General features: G+C 47.0%; 6 protein-coding genes across 6 annotated transcripts; 4 read left to right on the forward strand and 2 right to left on the reverse strand.

Moving 5' to 3' along the window:
- Positions 1-4,328: 4,328 nt before the first annotated feature.
- Positions 4,329-6,315, forward strand: GCG54_00005492 (uncharacterized protein; the record flags this gene model as incomplete). Its single annotated transcript, XM_045405514.1, has 3 exons — positions 4,329-4,444; positions 4,525-5,684; positions 5,735-6,315. 3 exons carry the CDS (start codon positions 4,329-4,331, stop codon positions 6,313-6,315), a joined length of 1,857 nt encoding a protein of 618 aa, XP_045260495.1.
- Positions 6,316-6,759: 444 nt separating this feature from the next.
- GCG54_00005493 (Efflux pump afoB) lies at positions 6,760-8,726 on the forward strand (the record flags this gene model as incomplete). Its single annotated transcript, XM_045405515.1, has 5 exons — positions 6,760-7,131; positions 7,193-7,463; positions 7,515-8,039; positions 8,095-8,255; positions 8,313-8,726. The coding sequence occupies 5 exons, from the start codon at positions 6,760-6,762 to the stop codon at positions 8,724-8,726; spliced, it is 1,743 nt and encodes a 580-aa protein (XP_045260496.1).
- Positions 8,727-8,935: 209 nt separating this feature from the next.
- Positions 8,936-10,102, reverse strand: GCG54_00005494 (uncharacterized protein; the record flags this gene model as incomplete). The annotated part of the gene is made up of 1 exon (XM_045405516.1): positions 8,936-10,102. The coding sequence occupies one exon, from the start codon at positions 10,100-10,102 to the stop codon at positions 8,936-8,938; it is 1,167 nt and encodes a 388-aa protein (XP_045260497.1).
- Positions 10,103-10,879: 777 nt separating this feature from the next.
- Positions 10,880-11,728, reverse strand: GCG54_00005495 (uncharacterized protein; the record flags this gene model as incomplete). The annotated part of the gene is made up of 2 exons (XM_045405517.1): positions 10,880-11,411; positions 11,478-11,728. 2 exons carry the CDS (start codon positions 11,726-11,728, stop codon positions 10,880-10,882), a joined length of 783 nt encoding a protein of 260 aa, XP_045260498.1.
- A 1,168-nt stretch (positions 11,729-12,896) lies between these two features.
- Positions 12,897-16,259, forward strand: GCG54_00005496 (Mutanase; the record flags this gene model as incomplete). Its single annotated transcript, XM_045405518.1, has 6 exons — positions 12,897-12,983; positions 13,064-13,468; positions 13,521-13,793; positions 13,849-14,026; positions 14,079-14,864; positions 14,926-16,259. The coding sequence occupies 6 exons, from the start codon at positions 12,897-12,899 to the stop codon at positions 16,257-16,259; spliced, it is 3,063 nt and encodes a 1,020-aa protein (XP_045260499.1).
- Positions 16,260-17,111: 852 nt separating this feature from the next.
- On the forward strand, positions 17,112-19,124 carry GCG54_00005497 (uncharacterized protein; the record flags this gene model as incomplete). Its single annotated transcript, XM_045405519.1, has 4 exons — positions 17,112-17,173; positions 17,283-17,673; positions 17,724-18,167; positions 18,216-19,124. The coding sequence occupies 4 exons, from the start codon at positions 17,112-17,114 to the stop codon at positions 19,122-19,124; spliced, it is 1,806 nt and encodes a 601-aa protein (XP_045260500.1).
- Positions 19,125-24,205: the final 5,081 nt, after the last annotated feature.

Consider the following 24,205-nt stretch of genomic DNA (forward strand, 5'->3'; position numbering starts at 1 on the left):
GACGTCGAGATTTCCAGACTCTGCAGCCAGCATGAGAGGAGTTTCGGACTTCCGATTCCGAGCGTTGATGAATTGTACATCCTCAGAGTGGGCGGCGAGCATATAATCGACCATTTCTTTGTGTCCATTCCTGGCTGCAATATGCAGCGGCAGTTGGCGGCCGTCGCCTGGTATCCTTTGCGGCGTTTTGTTTTTGTTGTACTTCAATAACTCACGATAGCAATTAACGGAACCAACCGATGCTGCATGGTGGAAAGCGTTGAAGCCTGCCCGCGTGCGTTTGCAGACTTGATTGGGATTATGTTCAACAAGGGCTCGCACGATCCGCGGTTTGTCGCACAACACTGCAGCATGCAGTAGTGAATGCAACTCAGAATCCGCTGCTTCGACGTCGATAAGATGGTTAAGATGGAAGCAATCGACAGAATCATCGGTGGCGTTCCAAATCTCAGTGACTTTGCGAATTGGAAAGAAGACACCGCTGTCAGATGAACTTTCGTTGGCGATGACATTGCGAAACCAGTTTCGAACCACATGCTGCTTAAAATCTTCAGCCACAACAAGACTTATGGAAGCTGGGTACAAGAACAGTTTGGGCTTAAGCTGAAAAACATAATCAGGGCCGAGACCGAAGCTTGTATGCCGGGTTGTCCAATGATCGTGAAGCTGAGACACTAGATTTGCCAGAGGCTTGAAGTCGCAAAATCCGCGATCTTGGATGTCAAGTTTGAGTCTTCGAATGAGATGGCAAATTTGCATCCCGAGTGGCAACTTAGTCAGAGATTCTTCGGAGATCGCAGACTGTCTGGGGATGGTCAATTCTTCGCCGAGGGCCTCATGAGCGTTTTCGCACAGTATCTGGTCGGCCATTGGGAGATTTTCTGAGTGCTGGCGGTCGTACAGAACCTGCCTGATGCGTTTAACAAGTGGTTCTAACCACGCACTCAGCTTATCGGCACTTTCTGCGAAATAACTGATAGGCTTGCGGCCAGTCCCTGACAGAGTAAGATTCCTGAGGTATGAGCCCGTCTGAGCAAGGAATGACCGCTCATGGTTCAGCAACTGCACGAAGATGACCAGGTTGTTTCTAGGTAAACCTTGTAAGCTGGAAAGATCAAGACAAATGTGATAAAGTAAGTTCTGCTTCTTCGCAGCTACAGAGAACTTACAAGTCGGCGTAGTTCCAGTTTGCCTCACTACCCTCATCATGGAGCTCAGCAGATGCCTCGCCTGTCTCGCCTCGACCTCCTGTGGGTTGAACTTGATGGGGTGTAGTTTCCAAATCCGGTGGCAAAGGAGACATTGGCGACATTGGCGACATTGTCTTTCTCCATCGCCGCTTAACCTCTCCTGGCGAGCATTCAAAATCTTTGCTCTTGCACCGCTCGCATCTTTGCGGCCAGAGACGAGGCTGTGGACTGCACTGATGAAAGAAATTATTAGCACACCTTCAAGGACTAGGTAAGTATTTGAGCGCCCTTACCTTCACCTTATCATGGCGGCATCGTACACACTTCTTTTTGTCTAGCTTTCTTGGGGGCTTTCCCTGTTTCTGCGACTTGGCTAGTACAATCGTAGGCACGTGGTGGGATTCTGCTGATGTGTCCTGGGCGGCCCACGCCGTCTCTGGTGCTGGCCAACTAGGCTGTGTCGCCGCAGCTGAGGGAGTCCCTCCAAAAGTCCCAGTGGCATGTGGCATTTGCAATGCATGTAAGTCATAGTAATACATTGTAGAGAGCAACTCCTAGGTGGGTGAGCAGTTGACTTCCTGGCAAGGCTGGCAACATTGCACGTCGAGAATAGGTAAATGCGATGGCCAAAGTGCGACGACAATGCGCGAAACGTGCTCCTGAAGTAAGTAAGCCACTGTTCTGCCCCGGCTACTAGAGGCAGCATGCAACCCGTTCTTTTTGGATAAGTTGACGGGGACGGGTTGGAGATCGATTGGTTGTCGCACTTCGACAAAGTGAAGTGTCGTTGCCACCCTGGCTAACTCAGCTCGTGGCCTGCGGCTGCGTCTGGGTTGGGAAGAGGCGGTGTTCCATATGCATGCAACCAGACGGCATGCACCGGCTCCCATGCCGGCGTCATGGGTGGCAGATCTACATGTACTATCGCATCTTCGTCGCACTGGCAAAATGGGTCCTCATGTACTGCAAGACTGCCTGACAAGTGATGACCAACAACCAATGACAGAAGTAACAGAATATCGCACTTATCGCACTTAAATCTTAGCTCCTCACATACCATCACCCCTGTTTCTTGGTCTTACATGCTGCAATAGTTGGCCTGGTGTTAATCTCATCGCACATTCCCTCTTCGCGCCCACTTGCTTACTTGCTGCGGCAGGCTGGGCAACTTGCATCGCACTCTATCGCACTTAGCTTTGAGCAATGAAAGCCCCCTGAGTTTTGTGACCCTTGCACCGAATATCGCTCACACCGACCCGACCCCTCGTCCCGGAAGTCTGCTTTTCGATGTCGTACAAGAGGCTAGATCCCTCCAGCCAACCCGTTGATCCTCATGTTTGTCCTTGGCCCCCGCTCCTCTGACGTGTAATAACTGAGTGCGATCAAATGCGATCGATTGCGGAAGCGTGCCTCATATTCCGCTGGGCAAAATGATTGCGACATTGAAACCTGGTGGCGTGCAGCCTGACGGGACGACTCCAACTTGCCAATATGGTACCCCTGGTAGTTTTTACCGGCTCCCTACGATTGGTTTCGCACGATGGCGTGTCACCAATGGGACTGTCGGGCGTCTAGTTCTCGGCGTCCTTCTCCACCCCAGAAAAATGAAGCTGAGGCCATCGCATTTCCATCGCACTGCAGTTTGGCGATATTTCCTACGTCCCGCGGAGGCAACGGCGGCCGTAACTGCTTGAACGGGCAAGTTTACAGCAACCCGGATCAGAGAAGCAGGGTGGACCTCCGTATTCAGAACAAGAAGCATCGCCTTGCTGCTTTACCCTAATAAATGCTTCCAATTCTCACTTCTATCTCTACCCTCTGGCACTTCTTTCCCGCGAAATCTTCGCTCGCCCCTGCTTCCTCATTGTCCCCTTTCACAGATACAGCCTCTTCAATCAAATACTTGCTAGTTCCGGTGGCAGTTCACTTCGTCCACAACTGTTCGACTAAGTCTGCAACAGCGAATTGATCCCGAAAGCACGGGGGACTCCCGTATCAAGATCAAGTCGTGTTGCTTGTTTGTCACTTTTTGACCAGTACACTTGATCCTCAATTCTTAAGTCAGAGTACTTCGACTAAAATGATCATCCCCACCGCCAACTTGACCATTATACCGAATCCAATCTCGACCGCCGTGTCGCAACCCACAGGGATCACCTCAGCATCATCGTTTTCCTCTCTTGGCATCAATGAAATCCTTACAATCGCCTTCGGCATCGTCGCATCGCTTACCGCAGTCATGGCCGTCATGCTCGCTTGCATGCAGCTTAAGCGGACTCGCTTGCCTCGATTAGCTGCCCACGTCAGCAATGGCATGGAGCTACGGCACCTTCGGAGAAACGCTCGGGCTTCTTCGGCGCCCCCCGTACCGGGCCGTAACTCAATAGGTTCCACTCTTCCGGGAAACAATCAGATAAGAAATGGGTAAGCCCCGTGTCCCGCGCCCGGTGCGCTATACCACGCTCGTTTTTAAATCCTGCTGACATTGGCTCGTTTAAGCAGAGCGACGATGTAATTTGATTGAACCGCATGCACGACTCGCACATCGATTGATAGAATGTGGTGGAATTATTTGATCTGATGCATGAAGTCTTGAGTCCAAAGAACAATTTTGCTGTGAGCAACTCTTAGTTCTCAACGGATAGGCGCGATGTTGAGCCTAGAATATGGCGGCCACAGCAGTGACGCATTTGTCTAGATAAGAAGGTGTATGTAAACCTGTATTTCATTAGGATGGATACGATGTTAGATTGGGATGGTTGAATTTCATGTACTTTTTCTCCTGCTGCAAGTCGCCGTGAATGTGGATGGGGTAATCGAACGGGAATCGCAGCCGGCTGAAATGCACTGCCACCGCGAGCGCTGACAGATATATTCGACAACCCCTTGCCTCGGCAGCCTTGGACATAAACCTGACCAGTTCCATGTCAGACGCTGCCATCGACCAATGTGGAAAAGCCCTTTGCCCAGGCTGGCGTCCCGCATGCGCCTCTCATTACTAATACCACCTAGCCCCTGTTACTTGGATGCGCATGAGCTGATTCTCCGATCCATTCGGATTACGGACTCTGAAATCCGTTCTGACACCAAAGTTGCATGAGGAATTGCCTGAGATTACTTTCTTCACCACCAACAAAGATGGACAAACGAAGAAGGGCACCTGGTCATGCAGCACCGTACGGGCAGTCATGCACGAGCTGCTTCAAGTCCAAGTGCAAATGCATCTTGCGCACTGATGGCGAGGGATGTGAAAGGTTAGTGCGTGCATCAGCCCTTCATGGGATGAACACCCAGAGATGGGATGAAGTCGGCATCTTGGTAACACGACGCACAGATGTCACCGTCTCAAAAAGACGTGTCACCCTGGCGATTCGATCCGACGACAAGCCGCCGACAACACCCAAAGGGCAAATGCGCGGATCGCTGATCTTGAGGGCAAACTGTCGAGTCTCGTGTCACTACTGCAGGAGCGCAATGTCATCGACAAGAATGCATCAACGACGTCTGACACCCGAGCAAGCTATGATGAGCCGCAGTTGAGAGAGGCAGATGAAAGCGACGGGCTAGATAACAACACAGCTCGCGACCTGAACTCCCAAGAACAGGACGATGAGCCCCAGTATACCGCCTCCGTGCTCTCACCTCCATTTACCGGATCACCCGGTTCACAGGTAGCACCCACACCTCTGACCGCGGTATCGGGACCATCGATCGGTGGAAGCGCCGAAGACTTCGAGCGCTTCCGGTGGCTGATGCTTCCAAATTTTCCCTTCATCTACTTTCCGTCCGACATGACCTCAGAGAAGCTACAAAGACAACGCCCTTTTCTTTGTGAAGCAATCCGATGCGTAGCCCCTCCGCCAGCAAGCGAGAAGCGTACGCGGGCACATAAGCTGAAGCACATCCTCGGCGACATGATGTTTTGTGAAGAGAAAACCTCCAGCAAATACGCGTCTATGGATTTCCTTCTGGGGCTCTTGGTATACATTGCATGGGGATGGGACCATGTCATTTCAGGATGTAGCTTGACCCGGCTCATGACTTTTGCCATGACATTGGTAGGGGAGATGCATTTGGACAAACCAGCAAGCGGACGGTTGTACCAAATACAATTCTTCGCCCCAGGGGCTCAACACGATGATATCGAGGAACGCGGGATGACAACGACCCAGGTCCTGGAGTCTCAGCGTGCAGTTCTAGGTTGCTTCGCTCTTAGCTCTGCCGTATCAGTCTATTTCGGCGAGATGGAGCCGCTGAAATGGACTTCCCAGATGAACGAGGTTCTGGCCGCCCTGGAAGCTCATCAGGAGTTATCTGACAAAGCTTTGGTTTTCCAAGTTCGTCTTCAACTGCTAGCCACCAGAAGCGCACAGTTCGACCCCCAGACCTCAATGACTGGACTGCCATCCACGGCTGTCTTGGAGGGACAAATGCTTTTGTCACAGCTACAAGACATCAGGGCAAGTATGGAGTCAGAAAACCTGCCCGGACAAGGTAACAATAGACCAAACCCCCTTGGAGCAAATACTAACCATGAGCTCCAGATGTACTCCAGGCTCACACACACTACACCGAACTCCGCATCCTCGAAGCAGGATCACAAATTCGACCCCACGAGCCTCCGGAGATGTGTCCTGGACCTTTAACCAACATGACGACTCTCCCAAGCGACAGCGTCTTTTGTCTCTGGAAAGCAGAACTCGCCGTTAACGCCTGCGCGAGGGCCCTCCTGTGTCTCCCCGCCTCCGCCTTTCTCGGCGCATCGTTCATACAGTCAATCCAGTGGTCTCACCTAGCCAACTGTATTGCAATACTTTGCCATCTCGCCAAATCTTATCACCACCCTGGCGCGGACCCTGCTGTAGAGAGAGCCATCGGCGAGCTTCCCGGTGTTCTGGATCGCTTGGCTGATAAGTTGAGTGCTGCTGCTGCCGAAGCTGGGGGGAATGGGCCCGATGATGTGCTTACACAACTCGCGGATGGAATGCGCAACTTTCGGTCTTCGATCGATGTTGATGCGGACAGTTCTGGGGTAGAATCTGGGTCGGGTACCGCCACCTCAACGGTGCCATTCCGGAACCCTGGGGCGTGGTTGGGGCACATCTGGGATGATTTGAGTTCGTAAACATAGTATTTCTAGATGATTAATGAGATTTTACTTTTCATAAAATAAAGAAAGTCAGAATAATTTACAGTTGATTGCATACCTAGGCAGTAGTGAGTTTTCAACAAGGGCTCCTTACGTAGGTGGGCCTTGGCAAACCGGATTTCAGAATCCGGCCTGGATGACACTCGGTGAGACTTCACACCCGTTGTGCCCCTTTCGTCCCGCAACGCCTTACCGGGCAGACTCCAGGCCGAAATTCAGCTGATAAATGCAATAAGGAAGTAGAAATTGGAGGAATGTCGCAGATTAGCGGAAATTCGAATCACTCGCCCGCAAATCCTGTCCGAGATAGCAGACTTATAAAGATGGCCTCCCGGCGGCCCGTATTTTGGCTTTACTATCCATCACAAGCTGAACATATCGCAAGAATTATTGGGCTAAACGACTTATTTTTCCATTAAAATGGCCGTCTCATCTTCCGACTCAACCAGGCCACCTCAGGCTTCCGTTGCTGATCAGCAACCACCAGAAACTTTGACCGACACATCTCAGCAACCATCGGATGCCGAGAAAAGTGGATTAGACGGTCACATGGAGTCTGAAGATGTACCGAACTATCCAAGCGGTATCAAAAGAGCCCTGATAATTCTCCCACTCACCATGGCCTACTTCCTCCTTTTTCTTGACCTAGCCATTGTTTCAACCGCGACCCCGGCGATCACCTCGCGCTTCAACTCTCTCATAGACGTGGGCTGGTACGGTGGCGCATACCAACTGGGGAGCTCTGCGCTACAGCCTTTGAGCGGCAAGATTTACCAGCACTTCTCTGCGAAGGTGAGACGTCCGAGGCCCAAGGGCGTACCTCATTCTGCGGACCATTAACAATGCTGCACAGTGGTCTTTTCTCGCCTTCTTTGCCATATTCGAAATTGGTTCGCTGATATGTGCAATTGCGACATCTTCATCTATGTTCATTGTCGGAAGGACTATTGCTGGTGCGGGATCCTCGGGTCTCGCTAACGGCGCCTTGACGATCATCTCCTGCATCATGCCCACTCGAGAACAAGCGAAGTTCTTGGGCCTCAACATGGGTATTGGTCAGCTGGGCCTGGCTTTGGGACCTGTAGTCGGCGGATTGTTCACGGAATATGTCTCATGGCGCTGGTGTAAGTCTTACTGCAGTGGCCTCGAACCCCTTACTTTGGAACAGTCTACAGACACTGACGCATTTGATCCAGGCTTCTACATCAATCTGCCAGTCGGTGTCCCAGTCTTTGGGCTCATCCTCTTGTTCCGTATTCCCGATGCCGAGCCCAAGCTCCCAGTCCGACAAGTTCTTGGGACGGCGGTCAAATCCTTGGATCTTCCCGGCTTCCTGCTCATCAGCCCGGCAGCCGTCATGTTTCTACTTGGACTACAATATGGAGGCAACCAACATCCTTGGGGCAGCTCTGTTGTCATTGGGCTTCTTGTCGGCGCCGGAGTTACCTTCATCTTGTTTCTCGTCTGGGAGCACCGCCAGGGCGACACGGCCATGGTGCCATTCGCCATGCTAAAGCATCGTATCATCTGGTCCGCAGCAGGAAACCTGTTCTTCCTGCTCTCAGCTATTCTTGTTGGCGATTTCTACCTTTCGATATACTTCCAGGCTATCATGAACGACTCGCCTTTCATGAGTGGAGTTCATTTATTGCCGACTACTCTTGGAATGGTCCTGTTTACCATGATTTCGGGTGTTATGAGTATGGTTCCAAAGTCTCAACTGTCGATAGTGCCGGGCTGACTTCCTGTCCTTAGTTGAAATGCTCGGCTACTACCTTCCTTGGGTAGTGAGTGGAAGTTCAATCACGGCCATCGGCTATGGGCTCTTATCGACTTTGAGTCCGACAACTCCTGCCGCGAAGTGGATCGGATTCCAGGTATTTTATGGGGTGGGAAGTGGTGCAATGGCATCGTCTGTAAGTCTGCTGACTCTACACGTCTTGATTGAATAATGCTTACCATCTTGTGTGCAGGCCTACATCGCTGTTCAGAATCTCGTCCCGGCCCCTCAGATCCCTGTCGCCATGGCCATCATCATCTTCATGCAGAACATCGGTGGAGCCATCACTCTTCTTGCCGCAAACTCCGTCTTCAGCAATTCTTTAAGAAAGGAACTACAGGAGCGGGTCGCCTTGATTGGCATCGAGCCGGATGTGATCATCAATGCTGGAGCCAGCTCCGTGCGGAAGCTCGTTTCTGGCGACCAACTCCGCCATACACTGCAGGCCTATAGTAACAGTGTTGACAAGGTCATGTATCTGGGCGTTGCAGTCAGTATCGCCACCTTTGCGTTTGCGTGGGGTCTTGGATGGAAGGACATTCGAGTTGAAAAGAAACTAAAAGCCATTAAATCCGAGGCAGATGGGGAACAGTCACTGAAGAAGTAATAAGAGGAGGGTTCAGCATCTACTACCCGTGTAACAATCCACCCAACAAATTAATACGAAGCTACTAGCAGACTGATAGAGTATGCAAGCTCATCAAGTGGAGCGGAATCAATTGACATCTACTTATCCTGGAACGAACAATGATCTTGACGGGGTATTACAATAGCCCCGGTGTCGACGTAGTATTCGTCGGAAGACATGATTGGCGGTTATTGAGGCCCAATTGGACGGAAGTCGAAGTATCCTGGAGTAGCATTAAGACGTAGTGGAGGCCCCATGATAGGTGGAAAGCCTGGGACTGGAGGTCGCAGGTATGGTGTAACGTCGAAGCAATTCTTCGTACAGTGCCTGAACATGATGACTGGCTTGAACTTTGGCATAGCATCGAGTTCGGCCATAACCCACGGATGACTCTTGTTCCACTGTCGGTCGTTCAGGTTGATCCTGGCAGGGTCGAAGATTTCCACATCTGCTGGTGGCTCCCAGAGCAGCTGCTTCGGACCTTGTATGCGGGCCCAGCTCTCTGTGTATCTGTAAAACAGCCAGAGATCGCAGACATCTTCGCGCCATGTATGCACTTGATGCTCGAACGCATCTCTGTTCAATATGTCGCGGAACAAGATCTCAGATTCACCGTCCCCAACGCCATGTCCGATAAAAGGAAGCCCATCCTCCCATAGACGGTGCATTCTTTCCAGAGTGTTGTGGTCAAAGGGATTCACAAGCCGAATTGGATTGTCGAATAGATGTTTCTCGTCGACGAGTTGGGCTGGAGCGTGGATGTTGAAACTCATCAAGCAGACAAAACACTCTTTGAGAGACCCCAGCAGCTGTAAATTTTGGACCCATCTCTGGCGAAGAAAAGGTTTTCCATGGTAGTCGCGGTCTAGGCCGTTGAAGAAGGTCTCCGACAACAGGAGCTCGTTCGTGATCGAGACACTCTTTGCGAATTGAGCGCATGCTTTCAGAGAGGGTACCGGGCTTGGCTCGTCCTCGATGGCAGTTACAGAGTCGTACTTTAGATCCCAGTTCAGGTGAACGATATCTTGATGCTGAAACCATTGTCCTGTGATCTTGTTGAAGGTAGCGTTGGCTTGATTGGGGTGAAGCTTCTTATCCAGATAGCATCCATTCTCCTGGACGACCTGACGGGCTTCTCGGCACACTCTGCCGACCGCTGGTGGTCCGCCATTGCGGCGCGAAGCATTGCGCATGTCACATAACCGCTGATCTGACTGCCAAAGTAAGTGGCTTTGTTGGCGCGTTGGGTACGGCGCGTCGAGTTCTGTCACATGGTCGGCGGGAATTGAGAACTGCCAAATCTTGATGCGTAGCTCTGGAGGTAGCTGTTGGAAAATGGTGAACTGGGCTGCCATACTGGAAAAAGTAGTGAAGGAATTGCGTAAGTGATTGATGATCCGATATGAAAATGAAATCAGGAGATGCCTCCAACATTGTAGTCCGAGGACACGGGAAATCGTATTGATATACTTCATCAATTTTAAGGGTGGGAGAGGCTGTACTTGAAAGTGCTTGGATATTCGCGGCATGAGAAATGGCCTCATCCAGGGTACCTCTCAATTTGACAAGGGTTCTATGGTTGCCTGGGCCTGTGGATACAGTGATACCGCTCCACTCATTTGGCCTAGCCACGTTCTTTTGATCTCAGGCCCCTTGTCGCTTCCACCGTGTCGTGCTGCGAGACTGATTTAGCCCAAGAAAAAAAAAAAAGGGGGAAAAAAAAAAGGAAAAGGAAAGGGATTGCAGTGTTACGATTCAGAACGACAACACATTTTCAGAGAGCATAGTAAGAGATACACTTCAAGCACAAGAGGAAGACCTGCGGTGGAAATGGTTGTAGGTTGTGCACCTCCATGAATTCGAATATACTTTGCCAAAAACACCAACTCTCTACCACTTGAAAATAAATCTGAACTACCCAGGTGAGGAGACGAAAAGAGATCTCTACATATTAGATAATAGTAAACTTTTGATAAGAAAGGAGAATGCGTCCTTATGCTGGACAATAGTTTGCCAACGTGGTCTTCGAATTGCTCTGCAGCCTGTCCAGCTGTTGAATTACACTGAGATAAATCGTGTCAGTCTTCAGAAATTCAATGAAGAAATGTTGCGGTAGATTTACCGAAAACAACTTACCTGGTATGACTTGCAGATTGGGCGCTCTTTGAAGTATCCACGAGATGGATGTACGAGGCGCCGTTCATCCCGCTGTTCGGGAGAATCTGCACCGGGTCCAGCTCCGTCCACGTGGTCCTGCCATCAACTGACGAAGTGACGGTCTTAGTGAACGGCGTGTGGCCAGCCTGGGTGAAGCCGTTCTTGACGTTACTCAGCTCCTTGTCCCACTCGTCGGCCTCACGCATCTCTTTATGACCCTCGACAGAAGTCACAAAACCTTTCCACATGTCCGAGGTGCCACTCCACGCATCAATGTCGACACTCGTGTGTTGCAGAATTATCTGGCGAAGATAAACGATGTTTGCATCCAGAGACTTAATCATATCGTCAAATCTGTAGTTCGCTTTGGGGTCGGTGTACTTCGCTGGGAAGAGCTTAGTGGGGGCCTGCTGTACAGAATAGACCTTCTCTCCTAGGTTGGCCTGAATTGCCTGAACAGCCTTGAGGGGATCAGGCAGATCTCCTAGACCTTGACCGTCAACAGTCCTGTCATTAAGTATCAGTCGCAAGCAATTGCAAAGGTACACGGAAGAATGAATGTTTATCACGTACCCAATCGTCCACTGAGTGATTGGATAGTTCTTCGACGTTCTTTGCACATATTGAGCAAATTCATCAAAGGAGCAGTAGGTGCCGCTGCTCGATACACACGGAGCGAAGGCTTGCACACCGAGGCCAACGACAGCAACATGTAGCCGATACGTGTAGTACCACATTACCATTTGCCATGGGCTGGCCCTGGTCGACGCGCAAACTTCCGCAGCCAAGTGAAGCAGAACCCAGAAAACAACGGAGAGCTTCATGATGAGAATTGTCTGCGCCACTTCCGTTCAACTTGAAAAGGTCAGCATGAAGAAAATTTGAGTGTAAAGGTCTCGCTTACGAAGAAGAAGATGTTGGACCAATTTGGTTGAGCAATTTCACTCTGACAAGATGAGTAAAGTATCAGAGCACATCATACAATATTCCAACGAGGGGGCTAGGGCGTAGATAACCTCTTCTCTTGACTCCATTTTCTCAGCTGGACAATCCTCTTCTGTTACTGAGAAGCTGCTAAGCCCATAGGAATTTTGTGACCCGGACGCTTGTAGGATTCAACTACTGTTCTCGCCCACGCTCCAGCCCAAGGACCGATGCAACTTTCGCTATCACACGATATCACGGTAAGGATCACGGCGTTATTGTGGATTGAACTTTGGTAAAATTTGGATGCCTAGACAGAGCCCGATCCTTTCTCAATATCTGAAGTTCTCACCAGACTGTTTTTCAGCATCATCCATCCTGATGGTAGGGGTCAAGTCGGCTAAATCGGCAAAGAGCTAGATAGCCCAACATCTTCTAATTTCCATCCGGACTTCAGAACTCGGCTGCCTGGCTTCGCATGCCAATGCAAAAATTTTATTGCCGCATCCAACGTTGTTATCCGGCGGTGTTCGGAGTGTTCCGTCGTATTTTGGAACTTTGGTGAAGAAATCGTCTGGGGATATCAGCGCTTGGAAGAAAAGGGACGACGCACCGGATGAAAGTGGATTTTTGAGCGCTAAGCTTTTGATATCGGGGACCCTGCGATCAGGTGGGGGCATTCCGACTTAGCACACATTAACAAGCTCATGACAGGGCTAAGCGATATCATTTGGCACCTGAAGAACTGCGGCAGGGGCCGCAGAATGGCAAGGCAGCCGTTTAAACGTCCTGGACCTGCAGCAGGCTGCCAAGTCAGTTCGAATCGAGCTTCTTCAGCCCACGTGGAAAGTCACATCCTTGAGATCCGTGTGATGGGAGCAGGTGGGACGAGTTGAGGCGCCAGTAAAATGGTGATACCTGAGAGACGGCTTCACTTGACTTCTCGCAGAAGGCTGCGTAGAAAAGCTAAACATGCCCTCGCCAAATCGCCAGAAGGTTTGTCTCAAGTCACTCTCATCCACTCTTTACAATTGTGTCATTCTCTTGATATCCTGACTTTCGTTCAACATGAAGATTTCATTTTCTTCCGCAGCAGCGTTGCTGCTAAGCCTGTCTCGGCATGTCCAAGCGAAAGCAGTCTTTGCGCATTTCATGGTAATTTTGCGAATAAACCATCAGACGAAGCCGCTTAATGGCACACGACGGACAACCGCAATGCTGACAATGATCAATAGGTTGACAACACCGAGAACTACAGCACCTCTTGGTGGAAGTCAGACATGGTAGAAGCAGCTACTGCCGGAATAGATGCTTTCGCTCTCAATATTGCAGCCGGCTCCAACATCACCGACGCCCAGCTTCCCAACGCCTTTGATGCAGCTGCATCGGTTGGTTTCAAGCTCTTCTTCTCGTTTGACTACGCTGGAAACGGCGCATGGGACAAGGCGGACGTCGTAGCCTTGCTTACCAAGTATGCGCACCACAGTGCCTACTTCCAACATTCAGACTCGACGCCTCTTGTGAGCACGTTTGAGGGCCCTGACAATGCTGCTGATTGGGTCGATATCAAGGGATCCGTTGGTTGCTTCCTCATCCCCGACTGGAGTTCTCTCGGCGCGAAGCCAGCCGTAGCACTGGAGGTAAGCCGAACACAGTTAGTGAGGCAAATGTTCTGGCGCTGACTCAAAGTAGAATGGTGTTGCAGATGGGTTGTTCAACTGGTCTCCTTGGTCCTGGGGAGGCGAGTCCATGGACACATACACCGATGCTTCCTACATCCAGTACCTCGATGGCAAGCCTTACATGATGGGCGCATCCCCGTGGTTCTACACGAACCTCCCTGGTTACAGCAAGAACTGGATGTGGCCCGATCACACCATGAAGCTTTGGGGTGATCGCTGGACGCAGATCATGTTTTTGCAGCCTGAGTATGTTGAGATCATCAGCTGGAATGATTTCGGAGAGGTGAGAGGTCCAATCCTTCGAAATGCAGGGTACATCCTCACTAACCTCGTCCAAGTCTCACTACATCGGCGACATCATCGATACACCTCCCTACCTCAGCAATGGCTACGCTGCATTTGACTACATCACTGGGATGAAACATTACCCCCTGAGATGGCCTCTCCAGGTCTGGACCGAACAATACAAGACCGGAAAGGCGACCGTGAAGGAGGAGAGTCTGGTCCTAGAATATCGTGAGTATTTGCACAGACCCATCGATAGTGCCGCGGACTAATAAAATGCCAGTCCTCCACTCCACTGACGGCTGTAGTGATGGTGGTACACCCATCAACACCGCGACCCAGCTCCAGTACGAGTACTCTGCAGGTGATGTCCTTGGTGGTGGCAAGTACATCGGGTACTATGCCGTCCTCGCATCTCCCGGGAACATCAGCATTTCCGTGGGCGGCAAGAACATGGCCGGATCCTGGGCAACTGAGCCCGCCGGTGGTGTCGGCGTCTACTACGGGTCGGTCTATGTCGAGGATGGTGCATCTGGGACTGTTACTGCATCGATCATTCGCAACGACCAGACCGTCTTTGCCATCACCTCTGACAAGGACATTGGCGGCTGTGATGCCGACGGCAATGCTAACTTCAATCCCTATGTCTACGGCGACTTCTCCACCAAGGCTGTCTCGGCGACGGAGACTGCGCACGACATCTCGGACCTCGTCTGCACGGCGGGTACCGGAGCCGAAGGCTTTGCTGGCATTTGCGCCATCGTGTGCAAGTATGGATATTGCCCGTCTAGCTCCTGCACCTGCACCAATATGGGACTTCAGAACGAGGAACCAAAGATCACCGGAGACGAGGGCCACGCTTTGAGTGATCCGAACTACGAGGGGCTTTGCAGTTGGGTCTACAACCATGGATACACGACTGAGTTTACTAAGTACTGCACGACGGAGAAGAAGGACCTCAGTGCACCCACCGTTTCGCCATTCTTACACAAAGCTTGCACATCTGGTCAAGCTCGCTCGGACGATTCGACCCAGGATCTCTGCGCTTGGGCGTGCGCCTATGGATACTGTATATTCTACCCCGTCCATCTGTCTCTTACCGGTCATGAAACTGACATGAACATCTTCAGGCCCTAACGCAGTTTGCCGATGCACCGGAACTGGAACGTTGCTCTCCTTGGATGAAGCTTCCGTCCCAAGTGAGGGAGATGTCGACTACACTGTCACTTTGGCCGATGACTCCAGCATGTTTCTGGAAGCTATTTGTGATTTTGCCTGCGACTATGGCCTGTGCATTTGCTACAGTGGCTCCGACGACGGTGGTGGAGCCGCCGAACCTCCTTGTGACTACTCTCTGACCTTCGACTCCTTGGAGGCTTTGGCTGCCGCCGCCGACTCTTACGAGCCCTACTGTGCCGGGATGTACGCCTTGGGTGTCTTATCAAACAACCATACTGCAACACTCTCTGAATTCAACGATGCCAACAACAATTACGACAGTCTCTTCGGGTACTACGTCAAGTATGTCAAGGGCCTGGTTGCGCCCAGTATCTGGAGTTTTATGAAGTCTGATGGCTACACGTACTTCACTTGCAACTTCAAGGGCGGTACCAGCACTTTCGACTGCCCCAACCCGAGCACCCTCACCGGTGACTCGTACACGACAAACGTCGAGATTGAGTGGACTCTCACCAATGAGACGGGCTTCTACGCGGTACTGGGCACAACTTACGGCGTTGAGCCGGGCTGGGTCAAGTTTGCTGAGCAGGATATCACGCCTTACTGCGCGCCGCAGACGGTTCAGGGTCAGCCGATTGACACGTGCCATGCAAAGCTCGTCAAGATGGACAACTTCCCTCAACAAGCGGATGATGTCACGGTGTCGAACCCCAAGGATCTTTTCACGGAGGCTGGCGCCAACCTCACGGCTTTGCCTACCAGCATTGATGCAACTCTCACAGACCTTATGCTGGGACAGTGGGCCGGTTCGATCGAGGACGTGGTCGATGTCTACACCATGCCTGTTGCCCTCGCGTTCCAGGCCGTCAAGGCGATGGAGCAAGTCAAGTCCATCGGCGAGACCGAGAAGGAAGAGGAACAGAAGAACTTGATTCTTCTCATCGTCACCGTGGTCCTGGCAGTTGTTCCCTTTGTCGGCGAGGAGCTCGCTGGAGCAGCTGGCCTGGCAGCGTTGGCGAGAGCCATTGCCATTGCAGGAGAAGCAGGGAATGCCGCATTCGACATCTACAGCATGGTAGACGACTCTTCCAGCATTGGATACACGATCTTTGGTACTCTGTTCGGTGCTGCAGGAATAGCCAGCTCACTCAGAAATGCAGACCATTTCAGCTCTGCAGGAGAGGCGCGAAGGGCGATGGGCGAGGCGAAGGTTGCGCAGATGGGAGACACCTTCAAGGGGTATTCGGAGCTGACGCAGAAGATTGTCAAGTCGTGTAAACTGTAGATTCCCGCTCAGGGGAAACTTTTTCCTTGTGTTCGCATTCCGCCAAACTTCCCCATTCGTTCATTAGATTCGATTCTTTTCGTGCAAAGGGGCTCGTTGCATTTCAGAAACCCCATCCATCGGTGAATGCCGGGGCTTTGATGCCAAAATGGGCGATAAATATTCTGTCAATCGGTCCGGTCCACTTGGAGAGTTATACGACGTATTCGGTAAAAATCCGGCGGATGCAAAATCGTAGTTGGTGTCGTAGATCGTCGTTTGTGTGTGCCTCGTTGGAAACTCGCAACTCAACAATTGTATATTTTGAAGGTGCATTTGAAATACATCCTGGTGGTCGAACTTTCCTGGCAGTTGACATAGGAGGTTCTCTCAAGCAGATCAACTTGAAGAAAACCCGGCGGAATGTAGTTAATATTTGAAGACCTCCGTGAAAGACGGCCCTCCGAAATCTTGGCTCCACGCCGAGACCGAGACCGAGAGCGAAGCCCCGGCGCCATTGCGGGTCTCCCCCTTATTAGCGCCGTGTCTGGAAAGCTTAAACACAAAACACAGCCTGGTTCCGCAGCTTCCAGACCACGTAGATACGGGAAATAGGGAAACGATCACTGTAAAGATGACTCGTTATTCGTCGAAGCGTTGGAATATCGCCGAGATGTTCAGTAACACGGACCATTCGGATTCAACCGCCCCCAACATGGCTTCCCCATATTGAGAGAGCCGTCTCTCTTCCCCTTCGTTTCTTTGAGCTCTCTTTCGGACTCGCAAGAAACACCCTCCAATTCACCAACCAACGAGGCTTTTTTGACAAACGGACTTTGTGGCGTTCTCGACGTCCACCATCGCCGCGCAATCATGGCGAAGCTCCCGAGCAGCCAGGTGCGCCGGGTCGATTCTGATAGCTCGGAAGTCAGCTGGTGAGTAAAGAGTAGCGCCTCGCGTAATTCCCCATCATGCCACTCATTTTTGCACATGCACCCATCTCGATGGAATCCTCCTGCATGCAGCTGCCTAACCGCCGTCCAGGGGCCTAGACTACCTCCAGGAAGAGAAGATTACGCCCCTCACTTGGATCGAGACCCCCGTGATCTCTTCCGATGAGGACACCGGCGAGGTAAAGCTCTTTGTCAGACACAATGCCAACACCATCGAGCTATTTTCCGATCTCTTCTTCGTGGCGAACCTCGAGACGTTTACGCAGACGCATAGCATCACCAACCTGACCAGTCTCGCGGCTTATCTCGGCTTCTTCAGTATCATCTGGTTTACGTGGTTCCAAATCACGCTACACGATGTCAGGTTCTCAATTGACTCCGGCTACGAGCGGATGTGCAAGATTATTCAGTTCTTGCTGTTCGTCGGGTTCGCTTTGGTTGGGTCATCATTTAGTCCCGGTACGAAGGAACATAACAATGCGGTAAGTCGTACTGACTTCAGGGAACGACCGTATTTCTGATGATCATATAGAGCTTCCAACTCCTCTGCAACATTCTCTTTGCTACGAGGCTGCTGCTGGTTGCCCAGTACTCTGTCGCATTGCACTTCGTCCGCAAGAAGACCAAAAGCCTAACATGGCCCCTCTCTTTGACCATCACTCTCTTCATCTTCTCCGGTGGAGCCCTCTACTCCATGACCCCCGCGTTTTCTCCGGAGTCCGGTAATGGCTTAGGTATTTACTACGTCTGGTACATCATTCTAGCTATCGAGGCAGCCATTACTCTCGGCATCTCTTCAATATGGAGGAACATGGGCTTCAAGCATACGCATCTTACGGAGAGAATGGGCTTATTTACCCTCGTCATTATCGGTGAAGGTGCTATTGGAGCTACCAAGACCGTCGGAAACCTGATGGGTGACACCGGCCTTAGACTAGACGCTTGCCTTGTTGTCGGCTGCATCGTCTTCATCCTGGTAAGAAAGCCCCATCCCCTAGGATAACTGAACCTAACATGCATGAAGATGTTCTGTTGGATGCTTTACTTCGACAACCCTCCCGAATGCAAGTTCGGAACCGTACGTCAGCAGATCTGGGCCGTGCTCCACTTCCCATTCCATCTCGGCATGATCGGTGTCGTTGAAGGCTCTCAGCAGATTGCGCTTGCATGGCAGGTTCTAAGCCAGTTTGGCAATTTCTTCAACGACTTGCGCAAACACTGCGTCAACCTCAACGAGGATGGAGTTGCACTGACCAATGCAACAATCACCTCATTTCAGAGCCTGACTATGCCGAACAGCCTCGAAGTTCGCGATATGATTCCCTTTGTTTACCAGGAGATCTACAACATCGGCAACATGACTGGGGTATGCTCGGCCGCAAACACGACCAATGGCGATGACTTGTTCCTACCCCCGCCTTACAAAGCGCTCACCCAAAAGGTGATCGGAACGCTGTTCGAGTCCTACAACGGGCTGAGCTCAAGTGGGGAGAGCGATCCCGGCGAGATTGCTCAGCCAGCGTTTACGACGGTGTACGTCTACTACTGGGCATCGTTCCTGTTTGTGGTCGTCTTCTTTGCTATCTTCATCCTCATCACTAGACACAAGGATCGTCCTCTCAACATCTTCGACAAGGCGGCTGTGGCGAGCCGAGGACTTGCCGCAGTACTCGCCGTCGGACTCGCAGCTGGAGCGGCATCAGAAGAGTTCATCTTCAAGTACCTCAAGAGTGCGGCGACACTCCCTACCGTTGCCTTGATTTTCCTTGTAATTCTCGCCATCGATAGAACGACCAAGCATTTGAGTGCGAAGACCCTGAGGCGAAACTTGACAGGGTTGAGCGACTTTGAGAGTTTATCTTCGGAACCTGCGATTGAATTGTCGCAAGGACGGGGCGTCTTGGTGGATCAGAAGGTCGACACCAAGACATAATCTGTCCGCCGCAATGTTTTGCTTTGTCACGGGTTGGGATTTGACTGGGATACAGGAGTGGGCGTTTGATGGATTGTGACGGGAAACGGCCGCGATTCGTGCGCTGGCGAGTGCAAACAGCTAGTGGGCACATTGCGGGAGCCTAAAATTCCCTTTGTACAATATAAACCACTATCAGGTGGGCAGGCTCCCATCGAAATACTTAATGCTTCTAGAAAATACAAAACGTGTTGCCTAATCGCGCCGGGTCCAAGATGACATCAACCCCGCTGCTTCGTTCCGCCCCAAACGCCGGAGACCAATAGAACCCCTTTGGCCGGATATGGTGGCATCTTTTCTGCATACGCAGGGGAAGTTCACATTGCGGCGTGGGGCTGTTATGGCGGATGAGTGCTGCCTGCGGGCTCTGTATGCAGGGTCTACTAGCTCGTGTCGGGGAAGCCTGGAAATGCAGCCGTGGACAGGGTTTAGTGCGAAGTCGGTGCTTTCGGAAGCCTAACCAACGGCTCCAGCCGTTGTGTTAAATGTCACGATCGATGGAGTTCCCACCGATGTTGGTTGGAACTAGCAACATTTTACAGGGCATGCATAACGCACCTTCCTATCTTGCACCGTTCGGAAACCCGGCTGCTACGTGAAATCGTCTGCCTGGAATGAGGAGAATTGATGTTGCCTAAGAGTTAGATGGTGGAGTATTATAAGATCGCCAAGATCATCCTCCCCAAACCATGCTCACATCATCTACACCACCGCAGTTATTGACATCTCAAATTTGAATGAGGTCTCACCATGGCCTCTGCTAAGCCCCACACTCCGCATCAGCTGCCCCCGCTGTTCACCGCAACACCGATTTCCATCCTTGAATCTATCAACAGAATAATTAAGACTTCGAAGCAAGCCCACAAGGACCTCGTCAACACTATCTCGCCCTCCTCCGCAACATTTACCAACACCCTGCTGCCCCTCGCTCACGCCGAGAATGCTATGTCTTCAGAAGCAACCTTGTTGGTATTCCTCAGAGATGTGTCTCCCGACAAAGAAGTTCGCGATGCTGCGGCCCAAGCGCGGACTATCCTCCGGGACTATCAATTAGAGGCATCAATGAATGAGGACGTCTTCAAACTGGTCGACTTCGTCTATGCCACTACAAACCAACAATCTCTCGATCCGGAGTCTCGCAATTTCTTGAACAAAAAGCATAGTGAATTTGTTAAAAATGGTCTGCGGATCCCACCCAGCGCCCACCCCAAGGTAATTAATTAAGTTTGAGGCTTAAACTTAACTTGATTGCCATATCGCAATACTATACTTGATTAATTGCTAATTAATTACAAGTAATTACTAAGTAAAGCTATTTAGACCTACTAAGTAGTGAAATTATACCCCTCTTATACTATTACCTTATATATTATAGTATTTCTAGCTTTTCTACTTTTATCGCTAGCTTCTATAAAGTCTAGGTAAGAGATATAGTACTAAATACCCTCTTATAGTTAGATAACTATAAAGGTATTACTAGTATACTTAATATTAGTCTATTTAGGTGAGGATATTCTTCTTTATAGGTAAACTACTAATTAATAGGATTATAGTTTATTTACCTTTATAGGTTTAAGTACTTCTCTAATTTATCTAGCTCCTTATTATTATCTTCTCCCTTAAATATAGTAACTTCTACTTAAACCTATTACTTAAAGTTATCTAGATTATAAGGTTCTAGGTATTAGTTTATATTTCTTATACCTTCTTATTCTTTAGAAGGATATTATTAATTAAAATATCTCTTTAGAGCTAACTTAGTATTAGATATCTATTCCTATTAGTAAGGGGATTACTAGTTCTTTTCTAGGTATTTTATATTAAAATTAGGATAGAGGAGTAATATAGTAGTATATAGAGGTAACTCCTCTATTAGGGTATAATATTTATTTAGTTTCTTCTATTTATTATTAATAGAAGTCCTTAAGTATTACTAGCTACTACTACTTATCTCTTCTAGGTTAGAGATATTATTAATATACTTATAGTAAGTATAGGTAAGTAAAAGGTTCTTATTAAACTATTTTTAAGATACTTATGATCTTTAAGTATATAATAAGACTTATTGATTTGCTAATTAAGTAGATTTTTAAGATATTTCTTATAAGAAGGTTTATAACTCTTCTAATTTAAGATCTTAAAAATCCTTACTATTAGTATTATTATAGAAAGTCTTCTAACCCTTAAAGTGATTTAGAAGATACTTTATTATAGTAATTACCTCTTAAAGCTTACTATATAAGCTATTTTATTTAAAATTTTATATTTAAAGTATAAGTTTCTAGATAAGCTTTAAAATTATTATAATCTCTATTAACTATAGCTAATTATTAGAAGTTAAGATATCTTAGACTAGTATAAGATCTTTAATACTTTAAGAAGAATAGAAGCTATTTATTTTATCCTTAAGGCGAATTATATACTTAATTATAAAGTATAAAGAGTTCTATTTTATAATATTATCTTAAATTAATTTAACTTCTCTAAATATCTACTAAGAGAGAAGAATACTACTAGACTACTTAGATCTTTCTAATATCTTATAAGATAGATTTTTAAACCTCTATATATATTATAGTAAAGCTTTTATAAATTTTATAATATTATGAAGTTTACTAATAAGACTAGCTTTTTACTAATATTTAAGGTTAGCTTTATCTTACTATAGAAGAATATATATATCTAACTATCTTTTAAAGTTCTTAGAGTTTTTACTAAATAAGAAGGTTTTTAATATAAAGTTAAGGATATATTTAAAGTAATAAATCTTTTTAGCTTAGGTATCTTATTTCTTCTTTATAGAGGGGTTAAGTTAAGGGATTAGACTTATTATATAAGTGTTATTTAAGTTTATATTATTAGAAATTAAAGTTCTTATTTAGTTTATAATACTTTAGTCTTAAATAACCTCTTTAAGAGTATTTATAAGGTTAATACTATTATAAGCTTTAAGTTACTTCCTTATAGTAATTAAATATACTTAGGGACCTTTCTCTCTAATAATAAAGTATATAGTGATACCTATAATAGTATACTAGCTTAGAGAAGTCTATAGATTAAAGGCTAGAAAGATTTTAGAGTTAGTATATAGAAGTTCTTACTATATAACCTCTTTTTAATACTTCTAAATATCTTTAGGAATATAAACTATTAAAGTAGTAAACTATAGTAATATTTATAGCTTTATATTAATATTAGAGATTATACTCTAAAAAGTAAAGTTCTTATAGATACTAAAGGGAAGGTTAGTATTTATAATAAAGTAGATAGTAGCTTTTTAGATACTTTTAGTATAATCTCTTATTAAACTAGTAAAATTTAAATACTATCTCTTATATAGAATATTATTAGGTCCTTTAGAACTTTTTAAGCTAATAGATAATACTTTAATCTCTCTAGTATAGTTCTTTTTGAGGTATTTTAAAGTAGATAAAGTTATTTTAATATTAAGAATAATCTATTTACTCTTAAGATTATAGTAATAATAAGTTTAGTAATTAGCTTCTAGTTACTTATTTAGCTAGTAGTGAATAAAAAACTAGCTATAGCTTTCTATTTAGCTTATTTTCTCTTTTATACTTTTTCTCTAAAGTTTTAATTTTTATATATATACTTTATTATTTATTATAACTTTAAAGAGGTTTTTAAATAAAAGATAGTTAAGTAGAGGGTGGTTTTTATTTTACTTAAGTTATAATAAGATAGATCTATACCTTAAAAGTTAGCTAAAGGTATTTAGAGGAGGGGTTAAAGTTAAATAGAAGATTACTAGTATAATAGATATTTAGTATAGGATAAGTAAAATAGAAGAGAGAGTAGACTTAGTAATACCTTTATATTTAAAGGATACTAATAGATAATAGAAATAGAGGATAATAGTAGTAAAGTAATAATTTTAATATAAATCTCTATAAAATCTTAAGGGCTAGCTTTTAAATTACTTAAGGGGTTTAGCTAACTACTATACTTAGAGAAAATTATAAATAATCTTATACTAGAACTATTATATTATTAGCTTAGAGGGAAAAAAAGAAGAAGTTAGATAAGTAAAAAGAAGTAATTTATACTTTATTAAAGGGGGGTTCTATTAGAAATAGAGGGTATATAAAGAAGGGTAGGGAAGGGTAGGGATATTTAGTAGTAGAATATTTATTTAATTTATATTATAATTCCTATTAAAAGAGTTAAGGTAATTAATTAAGTTTGAGGCTTAAACTTAACTTAATTAACTAGTAATAGCTTCAAACTTAATTAATTAATTAATTAAACTTGATAAGTTTACTTGCCTTACGGTGGGCGCTGATCCCACCTGGAGAACAACGTGACCGTTTTAAGGAGACCCGCAGTCGCATTAACGCTCTTGCATCCCAGTTCTCGAAAAATCTAGCTGAAGCTAAGATAGCAATCTACTTAGCTCCTAATAAGCTTGAAGGATTCCCAGAAAACACCCTATCTAAGCTTGAAAAGGGACAGACGGGCACTGAGATCGAGGGTAAGCTTATTACGGTCAGCTATCTGACAGTAGGGTCTACTAATAGAAGCTAGGGATTAACACGTTATAATAGTATACTGAGGTTATAGTCTAAGTTATAGGTTATAGGCTAGTTATAGATCAGATCTTTAGAGACTAAAGTGATTAGTCTTAGACTTAATAAGTAATTTATAGTAAAAGTAAGCTAAGAGTATCTATAAAGATAAATACTAAGTTAATTACTAAAGAGCTATAGAAATCTAACTATAAGCTAGACTTAAGGTTATACTATATATAAGTTTTAAATAGTTCCTTTATCTAGCTTACTAATTCCTAACTAAGTACTAGTAAGCGCTTAGTAATTACTAATAAGTGCTTAGTAGTCCTTATTAAGTACTTAGTAATCTATACTATCTACTTAGTCTTATCTTATTATTATATAACTTATACTATAGTTCTTCTATTTTTCTAAGTAAGTCCTTATTATTTTTATAATCCTATAGTATAAATATTCTATCCTAGCTATATATTACCTAAATAAGTTAGTTAACTATTATCTATATATAATAGG

Source organism: Colletotrichum gloeosporioides (genome assembly GCF_011800055.1).
Source record: "Colletotrichum gloeosporioides strain Lc1 chromosome Unknown consensus_67, whole genome shotgun sequence".
Classification (NCBI taxonomy): domain Eukaryota; kingdom Fungi; phylum Ascomycota; class Sordariomycetes; order Glomerellales; family Glomerellaceae; genus Colletotrichum; species Colletotrichum gloeosporioides.